General features: G+C 33.9%; 1 protein-coding gene across 1 annotated transcript; it reads right to left on the bottom strand.

The window, feature by feature from the left end:
- Window positions 1–13,271: 13,271 nt before the first annotated feature.
- Window positions 13,272–15,419, bottom strand: LOC131502458 (polyadenylate-binding protein 5). The gene is made up of 2 exons (XM_058713226.1): window positions 15,191–15,419; window positions 13,272–14,653 (listed from the first exon to the last, which is right to left on the bottom strand). The coding sequence occupies exon 2, from the start codon at window positions 14,511–14,513 to the stop codon at window positions 13,365–13,367; it is 1,149 nt and encodes a 382-aa protein (XP_058569209.1). The 5' UTR covers window positions 14,514–14,653; window positions 15,191–15,419; the 3' UTR covers window positions 13,272–13,364.
- Between the last annotated feature and the right edge of the window lie 441 nt (window positions 15,420–15,860).

Below are 15,860 nucleotides of genomic sequence, written 5' to 3'. Positions count from 1 at the left end.
TTTGAGTATCTCCCTTCTTTCTGGTTATTATCTTCTATTTCTAACAATAGAAAAACAATAATCCAAAGAGAAATAAGATGTGTTTTCAATAACTCGATTAACAAATAAGTATTACATGCCTTCTATGATCTCGGATCTGTGATAGATGTAGCTATATGAGAAAAGCAGATAGATAAGAGAAGGCCATATTTGAAGAAAAGTGAGTTTTTCTAGCATCCAGTTGTTAAACTTGCCAACATAATGCACTTTTTTTTCTTGGAGATTATGTTGTGGTATGACAGTGGGGTGTTCTCATGGCCCAGATAGAATGATGAGGTATGGTAATTACTCCAGAGATCTTTAATGAGGGTTTCAAAGTGAAATTTTCAGTCTAATGGGGAACTGTACATATATGGGTTTTAGGATGGTAATCACATTGAAAAGGTATGAACGACTTTAAGGATACTAAAGCAAATTGTGAAAATAACTTTTTTCTTAAGTTTTAACAAGTTAAACCTTGATTAGCAATAATTGAGAGTGTTTGTTTTAACAGCCTGACCAGCATTGACTAATGTTTTCAGTATTGCTAATTTGTTAAGTGAAAATGGTGTCTCATTAAATTTGCATTTATTAACTAACTAACTTGAACATTGTCATATGTTTTCTATACAGTTGTTATTTGTTTCTTTTTCTTTTAAAGTTGTGTATATATTTCTCTTACAAACTACTTTTGCCCATGTGACCTTGTATTGATTTGTTGGATATTTTTTATACAAAAATAAAAATTGTAACCATTGATCTGGCATAATTGGTGTATTTCCCTGTTTCTAGTTGACTTTCAATTTTCATTTGTTAAGAGAAATATAAGAATACAATATTGGGTCGCCTTGGTCCTTCAGTCAGTTAAGTGTCCAACTCTTGATTTCAGCTCAGGTCATGACCTTACACTTCATGGGTTTGAGCCCCACATCAAACTCCATGCTGACAGTGAAGAACTTCCTTGAGATTCTCTCTTGCTCTCTCCCTGCTCCCCCCCCTGCTCACGCTTGTGCTTTTGCACTCTCTGTCTCTAAATAAACAAAAAAATTGAAATAATAATAAAATATTAATCTAGACAAAGTCATAGAGAATTGATTTTTTATTTATTGTATTATGGCTTGGTATTTTTAAAAATTTTTTAATGTTTATTTATTTTTGAGAGGGGGGGTGAAGAGAGAGAGGGAGACACAGAATCTGAAGCAGGTTCCAGGCTCTGAGCTGTCATCATAGAGTCCCTCGTGGGGCTCCAAGTCATGAACCATGAGATCATGACCTGAGCTGAAGTCGAACACTTTATCGACTGACCTACCCAGGCTCCCCATCTCTTGATAATTCCTAAAGATCATCAGGTTTATCCGTTATGAAATTATATATACTCATTAAATAAAATTTGGATTATCTAAAAAATAGAAAGGTAAAAAAGTTACAAATTGTTCCAATTTTCAGACAGCCTCACATGTACTATAAATATTTATTGAATGTATTTTCATTACTCTTTTGTTCTATGTGGAAAGGTTTTCATGTTGCTGTTGCTTAGTTAGCAGTAAAATGCAGTCTGCTTTATTCTATGATATAAATATCACTTTTTTGTCATGCTACATTCTATCAAGCTATGCAGTTCATTTGTTAAACATATATTTACTATCATTACATACGAGTCACTTTTTTAGGCACTGAAATAGAGTTTAGAGGTAGTGGGATGAGGAACAACAATGGAAATAAACATAAAATATATCAGATATTTTTAAATTCTATGAAGAAAAATATTAGGAAGAATAAAGAGTTTTGGAAGGGAATGGGGCTTGCCATTATGTATACAGGAGTAGGAAAATACTTTCTTATTTGGTGATATTTTAGTTGAGATCTGAGTACATTTATAGAATAAGCCATGAAAATATCTGAATAAAGAGAGTTCCAGGTGAAGGGACAGAGCAGGAGCAAATGAACTGACATAGTAATGTGCTTGATATTTCTGAGAATATTGAGGTGACAGTGTTGTGGGAGTGATGTAGAGAGGTGAAGAAGAGTAAGAGATTTAATTAGCAAGATAAGGCCTTGGTAAGGAGTTTGAACTTCACTGAGTGCAAGAGCTTTCACTGCTGAAATAATCTAGGTGAGAGATGATCATGGTTCAGACTGAGCTGTTGGCAACAAAAAGTGATAACAAATTATACGATTTTGAGGATATTTTCAAGATTTAGCCATCATTGTTTCCAGACAGACTAGATGTGGAGTGTGATAAAAAGAAAAGAGTTAAGAATAACTCCAAGGTTTTTGGCCTAAAACTGCAAGAAAGGAGCTGTCATTTACTGAGATGAAGAACATACAAGGAGGAACCGACAGAGGGTGACAACAGTAAAAGTTCAATTATTATAAAATCTTTCTAATATTTTTAAATAGTTTTTCTTTGTTAAAGATATTCTACATTTTAGTTATAAGCTATTTAGAAAATGTATATAATGAAAAAGAAAAAAAATCACCTATAATTTTATAACCGAATAAAATTACTCAATGTTTTGTTGTAAGTGTATACACTTTATGCATACACATACACAAATATAAACACAGTATATACATGTATATGTTATGTGTATATCATTTTTCTTATCAAAATGGGATGTTTTTTATGAGCTGATCATTTCAGATACTTACATCTAGGATTTGTTTAGAATTTTTTCCTTTCCAGAAATTTGGAAAAAAAAGAGCCACTTGTACAGTTTTCTAGCACTTTTATGGTTTGACTATTATCATTATTGTTTTCCTTTTTAACTTTATTTCATTTGTAACTTATTTCATTGAATTGTATCAATTAATAATGTTTTCATATTATTATTATTACTTATTCTAAGTAGCTAATCTTGGGAGATACTTTCTAGGCCAAAGTATGTAGACCAGGGTTTCTAGATCGGAGGTTGAAAAACTGTAACTTGCAGGCCAAATTTGTGCTGCCACAATTTTTTACATGGCCTGCATACTAAAAAGCTTTTAATACATGACCACATTTACAATCTATTTGATAACTAAAAGACATAACTTTGATGAACACTAATTAAGCTACATGTAATCCCCCAAATTCTTTTCATTAGAATTATATTATGAAAAAATATCTTTGTATCATTGTCATCATTATATTTTGAATTTTGTCAATTTTAAAATATGTGGAAATTTGTCTTTTTTTTCTTTTTGTATAAGTATCTATATAATATCCTTGATGTTACTTCTTGTCTCCCAAAGGCTAAAATAATTACTATCTGGCCTTTAGAGAAAAAGTTTGCTGACTCCTATTCTAGATATTTGTAAGCATGCATAAAAATTACCTGGAGGCTATGAGAAAAATGTAAATTTTTGTTGTACAACCCACCTTCACCACTGTTACGTCAGTTTTGATTCAGTAAGCCAAGGGTAAGTCCTAGGAATCTCAGTTTTAACAAACACTCCAGGTAGTTCTGATGCACTCTAGACCAAATTTTCAAAAACACAAGATGCAGGCCCACCTGGGTGACTCAGTTGGTTAAGCATCCAACTTCAGATCAGGTCATGATCTCACAATTCGTGGGTTTGAGCCCCACGTCGGGCCCTGTGCTGACAGCTGAGAGCTTGGAGCCTGCTTCAGATTCTGTGTCTCCCTTTCTCTGCCCCTCCCTTGCTCACTTTCTGTGTCCATCTCTTTCTGTCTCAAAACTAAATAAAATTTTTAAAAAAATTAAAAAAAACCCACAGCATGCCAACTTGCACTGAGCAAATTTCAGTAGTGTGTTTGAACTACATTTGGGCTAGTATTTCACCATCAGCATGCTGGTAAATATAAATTCATTGTACATGTCTTATTGGAATGAATTGCCACAGGACACACCTGCCTATAATTATTAACACCTGTCAAGAATTGTGCAGTCACCTTTCCTTGGAACATAGCACTGCTAGGGATCAAAGCATGGTTTTTGGTCTAGATATTTTGTAACTCTTAATTTGAACCCATATGATAGCGATAGACACATCATTATTCGTAAATTCCATACATCTAATCTCTTTTTATCCCCCCTTTATTATTGTTTATGTATATATGTGTGTTTATTTATATATGCACATATCCATCCATCTATCCATAATCTATCCATCCATCCAGTTTCCCTATAAACACAAGATTTTAATTATGCTAGAATTAGTACTAACTCCTGCCCCAACTGCCATACAAACCTTGAATTTTTGATAGGAATGATCTACTATTTGTTTCATAGTAAATTTAACAATCTACCAATGCACCTTGGAAAGAGCAAATGTTGTGACATCAGTGTAAACAACAAGACATAAGGAGCTTTAAAAAATCAAAACACTATATATAGTACATTCCAGTCATTGTTATTAGAAGTTAGAAATTATTGCTGGAATTCCTTAATAAAAATTCTGGAAAGTCCTGAATATTTTAGGTAGTTTATGCAAAAGGAAGAAAAGAAGAAAAAAATTATCCTCTGAGACAACTTTAATCATTAAATCTGGAGTCTTCTTAATGAAGTTTAACACAGGTGCCTCAAGTTCATATTTCTAAGAACGAAACCTTGCCTCTTTTCTCTACCTTCCCAACATTTTCATTGCTTTTTTGGTTTATACTAATGGTGCTCCAGAGAAAAGTGGCTTCCCTCTCTGAGTAGTTGTGAAAGATTTCCATGATTTTCCCCTTTTGTATCCAATCCTCACTTATACATATTTTTGTAAAAGCTCTCTCTCTCTCTGGAGACAAAATATTAATTATTATTTTTCTATTTCTTGTTTTTCAAAATATGTGTATTCAATTTATCTGAAATTATTATCTGTGATGAATTCCTAAGAGTGACTAAAATTATTTAAGATAGTATTCTTATTTATTTAATGAACTTTAATCTTGTTTTTTTATGGACAAATTCCATATTATTTCAAGTACTTAATAACATTTTCAATTTTTACCTGATAAGTGGTCTTTGCACATTTAACAAGATAAACAGTTCTATCAGACAATGTTCTAAAAATGTATGATCCCATGGGACACATGGCTGGCTCAGTCAGTTTAGTGTGTGACTGTTTATCTCAGGGTTGTGAGTTTGAGCCACACGTTGGGAAAAAATTAAAATCTAAAAAAATAAAAATAAAACAATTATGATCCCAGATAAATTAAAACACAATTCCCATAGTCATAAATTCTTGGCCCCAAATTAGAGAAAAAAAATTCAAACCTGCAATTACTTATATGAGTAACCCAGCTTGGATGATTTCTGTGATGAAACTTGCTGTTGAGGAAAAGTTGTAACATTGTTTCCAGTTTACCTATCACCTTATAAATAGGATATTTGAGGGGATATATTTGTTTTTGAGCATGAACATATATTACATATATACATCTCCCACAAACTAAAAATAAAAAGTGCAAATGACCCAGTGGTCTAAGAAAATTATTCTGCCTAAGTAAAACTGTTTTTTTTTTGATACTAAAGGGGGAGACATACTTAGTTCATACTTGTTTTTCAATCTTCACAGTTTGTTTTACTTTTATCAAAATATAATAGTAGTTTTAGAAAACTGTATCTTCTTGTAAATTTTTATTCTTTGCCTGAAAGAGTTTACATTATTGTGGTATGTCTCCATAAAACAACTAAGGGCTACATATAGTTTCATTTTCATTTCCTAAATTGCCACTTCAGAAAAGTTGGACAGTGTCTCTTAGCATTATTTTTTGTTATGCTTGGCATATTGTTTTCACATCTCAAAATTTGTACCACATTATCAATATATACTTCTGTTTGTATTACCCAGTCTTAGGTACTCAGATGCTCTAGAACATGTGTACAGCATGAAAGCACAATTCTAAACAGAGCCCATAGCTTTTTTGTTGGTTTAATTAACAAATTAACATCATTTTGATATGGTACATTTTCTTTAAAAAGAATATCTTCAGCTAGATACATTCATCTATATATAAACAGTTTACATACTCTACTCTCTACTGTGGCTTAACATGCAAGTCCTGAAATTTAATCTTGACAAACTGGTACAATATTTCACACACACACACACACACACGCACACACACACACACACACACACACACACACCTCTACTAGAAATGTTTTAATTTTTAGACAAACAACATAAATTAAAAATGCCTTATAAAAGCTTCTGTGTTCAGCAAAAGATGGAGTTGAGATTAGGTGATGGAGGTAAGTGAGTATAGACAAGTAGAGTAGTACCAATGATTTTATTTTTAAGAAATTCACTTACAAATGAAAGTTTCCTAAGGTTTACTATTACTGTAGTAGTCAAATAAGTATTAAGAATAACCATACAAACTAAATGAAAACTATTCATCATGCTTCAACTTAAAGTAGATATCAAGCCAGGCAGACATTTACTGCCCTTATTTTTAAATATTTATAACATTTAAATATTTTCTTTATTTATCTATATCCTTTCTTTTAATTATTCTTGGGTTAATTCATAAATCCCATATTTAAAACAAAATTCTTTTTTAATGTTTATTTATTTTTGAGAGAGAGGGCAGGGGGATGGCAGAGGGAGAGAATCCAAAGCAGGCTCCAGTCTCTGAGCTGTCAGCAGAGAACCTGACATGGGGCTAGAACTCACTGACCACACAATCATGACCTGAGACGCTTAAGTTGGACACTTAACCAACTGAGCCACCCAGGTGCCCCCAAAACAACTCTTTAATGAATAGGAAAACATATTCTTCATCTTAATTTGCATTACTTTGTCACTATCTCTGCCATAATGTAATGAGGCCTCTCTTCATCACACACACAAAAAAAATATGGTATTTACTCCTATAGGTAAGGAAATTAACATATAATAAATTTTTGTGCAATAAAATTAACTAGGGAGATTCTTTGGGTTCCCTAAAGTTTGGAAAAGAAAAGCTTGCAAATTCTTCTCTGTGTGTAGTTCTATTCAGGAATGTAGTCTGCCCAAAATCCTCAGAAAGGTGATATTTTTTTAATTTTTTTTTAATTTACATCCAAAGTAGTTAGCATATAGTGCAACAATGATTTCAGGAGTAGATTCCTTAATGCCCCTTACCCATTTAGTCCATCCCCCCTCTCACAACTCCTCCAGTAACCCTCTGTTTGTTCTCCATATTAGGATTCTCATGTTTTGTCCCCCTCCCTGTTGTTAATATTATTTTTGTTTCCCTTCCCTTATGTTCATCTGTTCTGTGTCTTAAAGTCCTCATATGAGTGAAGTCATATGATATTTGTCTTTCTCTGACTAATTTCGCTTAGCATAATACCCTACGTGGATGGAACTGGAGGGTATTATGCTAAGTGAAATCAGAAAGGTGATTTAAAACACAGGAAACAATAGGGGTTGTTGAGGAGATGGAGAAAGGGGAACCCTCTAACACTGGTGGTGGGAATGCGAACAGTGCAGCCACTGTGGAAAACAGTATGGAGGTTCCTCAAAAAGTTAAACCTAGAACTACCCTACAATCCAGCAATTGCACTGCTGGATATTTATCCAAAATATACAAAATTACTGATTCAAAGTGACACATGCACCCTGATGTTTATAGCAGCATTATCAATAATAGCCAAATTATGGAAAGAGCCCAAATGCCCATTGACTGATAAATGGATAAAGAAGTGAAAGAAGTGGTTATATATATATATATATATATATATATATATATATATATATTAGAATATTATCCAGCCATAGAAATCAATGAAATCTTGCCATTTGCAATGAAGTGGATGGAGCTAGAGAGTATTATGCTAAACAAAATAAGTCAGAGAAAGAAAAATATCATGATTTCAATCATGTGGATTTTAAGAAACAAAACAGATGAACATAAAGAGGGAAAGAGAGAGAGGTAAACTGTAAAACAGACTCTTAACTATAGAGAACAAACTGAGGGTTGCTGGAAGGGAGGTGGGAGGGGCGATGGGTTAAATGTATGATGGATGTTAAGGAGGGCACTTCTGAGGAGAACTGGATCACTAAATTGTACTGAAACTAATATTATGCTATATGTTAACTGACTGGAATTTAAATAAAAACTTGAAACAAAAAAATTAAAGGAGTTGTTTGCACCCAAAGAAAATGAAAACACTAATTCCAAAAAATATATTCACCCTATGTTTATTTCAGCATTATTTACAATACCTAAGGTATGGAAGCAACCCAGGTGTCCATCAACAGATGAATGGATAAAGAAGATGTGGTATATATACACAATGTAATATTACTCAGCCATAAAAAGAAATGAGACCTTTCCATTTGCAACAACATACATGGACCTAGAGAGTATTATACTAAGTGAAATAAATCAGACAAAGACAAATACCATATGATTTCACTTATGTGTGAAATCTGAAAAACAAAGCAAATGAACAAATAAATACACAGACTCTTAAATACAGAAAACAAACTGGAGGTGGGTAAAATAGATGAAGGGTATTAAAAGGTACAAACTTCCAGTTATGAAGTAAGTCCTGGGGATGAAAATACAACACAGAGAATGTAGTCGATAATATTGTAATAACATTCATTGTACAGTGACAGGTGGTGATTACACTTACCATGGTGAGCATATAGTAATGTATAGAATTGTTGAATCAATATGTTGTGCACCTGAAACTAATATAATTAGTATGTCAATTTTAATTTAATAAAAAAGGAGTCATTTGCAATCCTGTGTAAATTTGCTTAAAATTACTTTTTAAATGCTCCTAAATATTGATTTAAAAAGTCTTTGATTTTCCAAAAGTATAATTTACCTTTTTGGAGATTTTAAATCAATCTCAAAAATTTGTAAAATTATTTATTCTACATTATAGAAGGCTTATTTTTTTATAGAAAAGATGCCAACACCTGGTGTTTCATTTACTAGTTTTAAAACAAAGAAACTAATTTACTCTGATAACTGAGACAGTCATGACATATAATATCATCACTCATCTCTTTTCTTGCAAGTCTCTCCAAAGAACTAAATATTTTCTTAATTAAATAAAATGCAAAGGCTCCAAACTTCTGTTGAGAAATTTAATGAGAACACTGATCATTTTTGTGTGCCAAATGGGAGATGTTTTAAAACTGAATTTGACATTTGAGGGTCAAAGTACTTGGAGTTATTTTTTTTAAGTTTCATATAAATTATATCCTCAATATTTGTACATTGAGTTAGGCCTTTCTCAGATTTCCAATGGTAGCTAGATTATTTCTAACTACTGACCATGATTCCTTGAAGCCAAGTGGTTATATTAACTCTCTTGAATCTCAAAGAAAGCATTTGTTAGGTTATATTTCTTGGGAAGTAACACCATGAAGTATGTAAGAAACAATTAATTTCACATGCACAAGCACTAGTTTTTCAGGGATTTTTGTGATCACTTGATTTAATGTAGGAACAAGGCCTTGTGGAAATTGTCTTGGTCTTGAAGCAACATCCCATTAATTTATTTAAAAAATGTTTCTCTACAAATATATTTTCATTTAACTTATGTCAATTATTAGAAGCTTTGTCTAAGATAAACTCATCAATCAATTGTTGAACAATAATAAAAAAAGAAATCATGAGAAGTGTAAAAGTATTGATGACACCTCAACAGGATAAGCACTAGTCTATGTCACCAGTAACATCATATTAGAAGCGCCAATCTATGTAACTAATCAGCTCTCAATTATTTCTTCATGGGATGAAATTTGATAAAAAATGGCTTATTCTGTAATAATTCATGTCTCCTGTGAAATATTGAGGAGACGATTGAAAAACAAACAAATTGAGGGATAATTCAACAAGCAACCATGGAATGCTAACTATATTCCAGGTATTAACGTAGATGCTGGGAACACATATATCATCTATATTCAGTAATTTACTGATGCATTTTAAACTATTTCCTTAAATCAAGCCATTTATTTATAGGTAGGATGGCATTCACACCATTCCTAAATATTCCCTTAAACACATAGTATTCTTACATTTTCCCCTGTACTGAAAATATCACTTAACATGTAACATTTTATTTGTCCCCTTAATCATAGATACAACCAGAAAGGCAACAGTATATGAAGAAGTTTTTTGTACAGAACAGTCTCACCAGAATAACTTTTAATATGATGGTTTACAATCACAAAGCAATGTTCTTAATTTTCTTCTCCTGGGCACATTTGAAGTTTGTACAGTGACTGTTTTGAAAAGCTAAAAAAGGCTGGGGGAAACAAACAAAACTTGTATTAAATAGTCCATTCTTTTTTTTTTTTTTTTCAACGTTTTTTATTTATTTTTGGGACAGAGAGAGACAGAGCATGAACGGGGGAGGGGCAGAGAGAGAGGGAGGCACAGAAGCGGAAACAGGCTCCAGGCTCTGAGCCATCAGCCCAGAGCCTGACGCGGGGCTCGAACTCACGGACTGCGAGATCGTGACCTGGCTGAAGTCGGACGCTTAACCGACTGCGCCACCCAGGCGCCCCTAAATAGTCCATTCTTAAGTTTACCATGACAATTGACATTATAGTTTTACTAATTTACTAATTATCTTGTGCTAGGAAATTAACAATATCCTATTTTTAATGTTTTTTTTTCACAAATTTAAGCTGTTCGGTTGTTTTGCTCCCCCTTGAAAACCTTAATTATAAGTCTATTAAATGTAGTTAAAAATGAAAAGTACAAGATTGAAAAATTACCCAGGTGTTTGTGTTCAAATAGAGATTATCTTTCCTTTATAATTTTCCCTTTCTTTTTACCAACTGAATTTACAGAGGTTTGTTTTGTTTTGTTTTTTACTGCTTTGCAGTGTCCTAATGTATAATTTATCTGTACTTGGGCATATTTTAATTACTCCTTTATTTGTAATAGCTGACTTTTTAAAAATAATAATTATTTAAATACTTAAATAATTTCCTCAAGTGTATTAAATGCTTTTATACTTGAAGATTTTTACCCTCTAGAAATCTTGCATGATTTATACTGATTCAAAGCATTTGTAAAGGTTCTGGTTAACACTAACACTTCAAGTTTATAAATTCAAATAAAAACTGGTAATTGGTAAAAAGGAACAGAGAATGCATATAGTAAGTAATTACCAATGTAGATATTTTAAATTTATTTCAGGTTGCACTGTTTTCATATATTTTAATGTTCACAATTATGTAAAGCAGTGGGCTCATAAAACATGAAAATTATATCCCATTAATTTTTAGTTTTACTTTTGTCAATTTAAGTAAAGAATATATCTTGAATGTTTTTCAGAATTTTGATACATATATCAATATAATGTGTATTCTAATTTTTAGCAGACCTAAGCTTTTACATGGTATAGATACTTTTCCTCAAGTTCATGTAACTCATACTGTTTTAAGCAAGGGAGTTCATCACAAGGTTGTTTACAAATGTGGAAAACACTGGAAAACATGTATTATTCAATGTGTTACTTAGATAAGCTATAGTACATGCACGCAATGGAATACTATGCAGTCATTAAAATGATGATACAGATTGATATTTTTTTAGCTTAAAATTTAAAGAAACACAAAATAGTACATATAGTATTTTTTTGTTGATTGTAAAAGAGTGTGTTTACATAGGAGAAAAGTATATGTATGCAATGAAATCATTAATAGTGGTTATCTCTGAACTGTGGGAATTTAATTCTTTATAATTAATTCTTTATAAATGTCTGCATTGTGTACATTTTTTAAACAATGAGCATGTATTATGTATATGATCAATAAAAACAGTGATCTCCATTTGAAAATATTTGATAATGAATATACATGTAATTTGTAGATAAACAATTACACAGAGAAAGTTCTTTCTCTTTGTTTTATGGGAAAATAGCTAACAAGTGTTAACAAAATTATATATCTATGTTGTATTATGCATGTAACCTAAAATTTGTAGTTAACATAATAAAAGCCAATTAAGAATAGAGACAACACATTTTTTATGGTTGGACATATGATGTGAATAAACCTTATTTTTAAAAAGGATTTTTTTTAATTTTACATAAATTAAGTAATTATTTCTCTACTTCCAAAATGATTTGAACACTCACATATTAAATGAAAGGCAATCTAAAGAAAACATAAAAGTAAGTGCAATATGGATGGAAGGTAGATGAGTGGAGAAAAGAGGAGACTACAAGTAAAATACTGAAAATCTGCAATCTAGAAATTACAGGATAAATAATGTAACTGCAATATAGAACAGGACATCTTGTCACAACTTCGAAGCAGCCAGACATAAAGAGAACCATACTGGATTAATAGCTCTCATATAACAGATGGAGGCTTTGATACATCTGTGAATATTATCACATGGATGTATTCAAAACTTTACAAGAGATAACGACAAGTTTAATAAGAGATGTCCTTCAAAGTAATTTTTCAACATCATTATATGGATTATTTACCCTTTATATTGACACTTTATAGACGCTGAAGTAAAATTTTTTAAATTTTCTATAGGTAAAGGCAATTCAGTGCAGTTATTTACCTTTTTTGTTAACTTAACATGACCCATGTGTACTACTAAGGAGTTTTAAAAAATGAGTGGCAAGAATGCTGCTTAGACTGTACTCATATATAAAATCTCTCAGGAAAGATTTTTAAGATAAAACTCATCATTTTAATAATGCTTAAAGTGTTAATTTTCTAATATACTAATTGAGAAAACACTAATAGGGCATGAAGTTGCCCTTCTCTGGGCATGAAGTTGAATACAACTCCCAATACTTAATCAAAGCCACTGTCAACTCTCTGATATGCCCACAATACATTAAAAAGGGGAAAAATGTATAACTAAATAAAGAAAACTCAGATCTTTTGAAAATAATATCCATTTTAAATAATAAAGTAAAATTAAGCACAAATGTTCATTGGATCACATACATTTTCCCCTGCTTTATTGATTTCTCAAAAAGCAAGTTAGAACTTTTCTGTGTGATAGATTCAGAAATAATGGCCATTTTGAGAATATTTTCACAGAAGAAATTACATTTAGCAGTATAATTGCAATAAGGAAGTAAATATACTCAAGTACCTCACCTTGACTGGTTTAGGTAAATAATAATAATAATGAAAACAATATGTGGAGGGACAAAGTTTATTCTATATATCCCTAAGGATATTTTAACAAAAAATGGTACAAAATTACAGTTTTACAATTAGAAATTATATTCTTCACTAAAATGAACAAGGTTTTCTAGTTTTACTTATTTTTTTCAAAAGAGAGTATTTACTTCAAAAAGAAAGAAAGAAAGAAAAAAGAAAGAAAGCCTGGCATAAAATAACCTCTTATCACAAAGTAGCCCAAACTAAGTAGCCACCAGCTAAAGGCTGCACCAAATTGAGCATTCTTATTCTCACCACCTGCGCCTGGCCTGGCCCAGGGTGACATACAGGGGCTTGGAGCCCACTGTGCGACCATTCATCTCATCCACTGCTTTGGTAGCATCTTCAAAAGAGGAGAAGCAGACAACACCAAACCCTTTGCCTTGCCCTACTTCCACCATCACTTTGGCCCGGCTAATTGATCCAAAGGAAGAAAATTCTTCCTTCAGTTTTTCATCATCGATGGTCTCATCCAGGTTCTTAATATAGATAGGCACCCCCAGAGGCCGACTTTTTTCTTTTAATCTCAGCCGTTCAAATCTTCGTCTTAACTCAGCCAATCGTTCAATTTTCTTCTGTGCTCGCCCTACGTATAGAACTTTCCCATTGATGGACTTTCCATGCAGGTCTAACACAGCCTTTTGGGCAGCCTCGTGCGTCTCATACCTCACAAATCCAAAGCCCTTAGATTTCCCACTGGCATCTCTTATTACCTTAACACTCTCAGTTGGCCCATATCCACTAAAGATTTCCTTCAGTTTTTCATCATCCATGTCATCTCCGAAGTTTTTAACAAAAACATTAGTGAAAGTTGCTCTATCCTTGGTTCTGACTTCAGCTGCCCTCTCTTCTGGGAATTTGAATCTACCAACATACACCTGGCGGTTGTTGAGCCGCACCCCATTCATATGCCAGATGGCTCTATTGGCAGCGGCCAGGCTGTCAAAGTGCACATAGGCATAACCCTTAGAGCCATTGTCATCACATACGACTTTGCAGGAGAGAATGTTCCCAAAAGCAGAAAATAAATAAAAAAGGGCCCTATTATCTATGGATTTGTCCAGGTTTTTGATGAATATATTTCCAACTCCTGACTTTCTTAAGCGGTCATCTGGCTGAGACCACATGAGGCGGAAAGGTTTGCCATTAATCAAATCAAAATTCATGGTATTCAGGGCCCACTCAGCATCTGCAGGAAATCGGAAGTTAACATAGCCATAGCCCAGGGGGCTGCGGGTCACAGGGTCACGGCAGATTCGGGTGAAGCGCAGAGGGCCAGCAGGCCTGAACTTTTTATATAACATGTCCTCAGTAACATCTGGGTCCAAGTCACCCACGTACAGGGCAGCCTTGAGGTACTTCTTTTTCTTGCCAGCAGGATTAGGCTCTCCACTCCCCATCTTTCTAAGCACAGGAAGGAGGCTTTCGCGGGAGAGAAAAAAAGGCTGGTTTCTCTAAGCTATGGGCCAAGCAGCTGTTCACAAAAAGAAGAAAGCCAAGGCGAAGGAAGCTAAAAGCAGTTTCAGAATCACTGTTGAGGCTGAGAAAATGAAGTTCAGAAACAGCTGGTCAGCGGACTCAGAACAAACACATCAGACAACAATGCATCCCAATAACGAATCTGTTCTACCTAAAGAATCTATAATTTCCACCCATTAAGATTTAAAATCTGTTTTAAAAGCCAGTAGTAAGAAAGAAATTCTCTGTTCCTCATTTAATTGTAAGAAATCATCAAGCAGCTGGCTGGCCCCCCACATCTCCATTGGCTTACAGAGGCCTCGAGACCCATTTTCAGCATAAATATAGGCCTCGAGCTCCTGCTGGCTTAAAATTCTCTTAACCTGGCCAGGGGCCAAACGTGTATTCCTCCGCCGGCTGCCTGGCCGGTCTCTGGCGGGCTCGCAGCTAAGGCCGCTAAACACACTCAGCGTCAGTGAAAGGGCAGACTAAACACTTGGTGCGCTGGGGCCGGAAGGCAGGCTGCAGAAGGCGGATCAGACAGAGAGACAGACAGACAGACACACGCGCTGGGGACGGAAGACCGCACAGATACCCCAGATGCCCACCGGGTACGGACCGAGTGACGCGCGGTAATTTCGGCAGTCTGAGACTCGCGGCAGGTCCGGAGGGACTGACTGGCGGACGCGCACTGGGTCAGCTTCAGCGGGAGGCGGTTCCGGACAGATGTGGGGCGGAGTCAGAAGAGAAGGGTAGATGCGAGGCGGGCGGGCAGAGCTGGGACAGATGGACACGGATTGCTTTCCGCAGGACAGAGCACCCCAAGGACGAAAACCATTTAGCTGTGGTAGGGCGGGCGGGGCGTGAGGAAACCCGGAACCTTGCTAAGTAACTTCCCGCTTGCTCTGTGCCAAGATAAAATTAATTTAATTTAATTTAATTTAATTTAATTTAATTTAGTTTAGTTTAATTTAATTTAATTTAAATGTTTTTTTTAGAGTTTTCTTTATTTTTAAAATTTTGTGTTTTTATTTATTATCTTTAAGTATTAATTTTAGGCTGCTAATCCCAAAATTAAAGCAGGAGGTGATCACCTAGGCAGAAAGAGCTCTCATACTTTTTTTTTAATAATAATAAAAACAATTCCCTATATCATTTCTGCTTAGGAAATTAGATATAGAGTTGCATATTTTCTAAGTTAATTGGAAAGTTAGAATTGACAGCTGTACTGGATTCACATTACAGTGCTAAATGATCACATGGTCAAATAAAACAGGGCCATGTTGCGT

Source organism: Neofelis nebulosa, chromosome X (genome assembly GCF_028018385.1).
Source record: "Neofelis nebulosa isolate mNeoNeb1 chromosome X, mNeoNeb1.pri, whole genome shotgun sequence".
Taxonomy (NCBI): domain Eukaryota; kingdom Metazoa; phylum Chordata; class Mammalia; order Carnivora; family Felidae; genus Neofelis; species Neofelis nebulosa.
This window is presented reverse-complemented; position numbering and strand designations above follow the sequence as displayed.

What these genes read in the sequence shown, in the direction of transcription:
- LOC131502458 (XM_058713226.1), bottom strand. Translation starts at nt 14,513, where the DNA reads ATGGGGAGTGGAGAGCCTAATCCTGCTGGCAAGAAAAAGAAGTACCTC.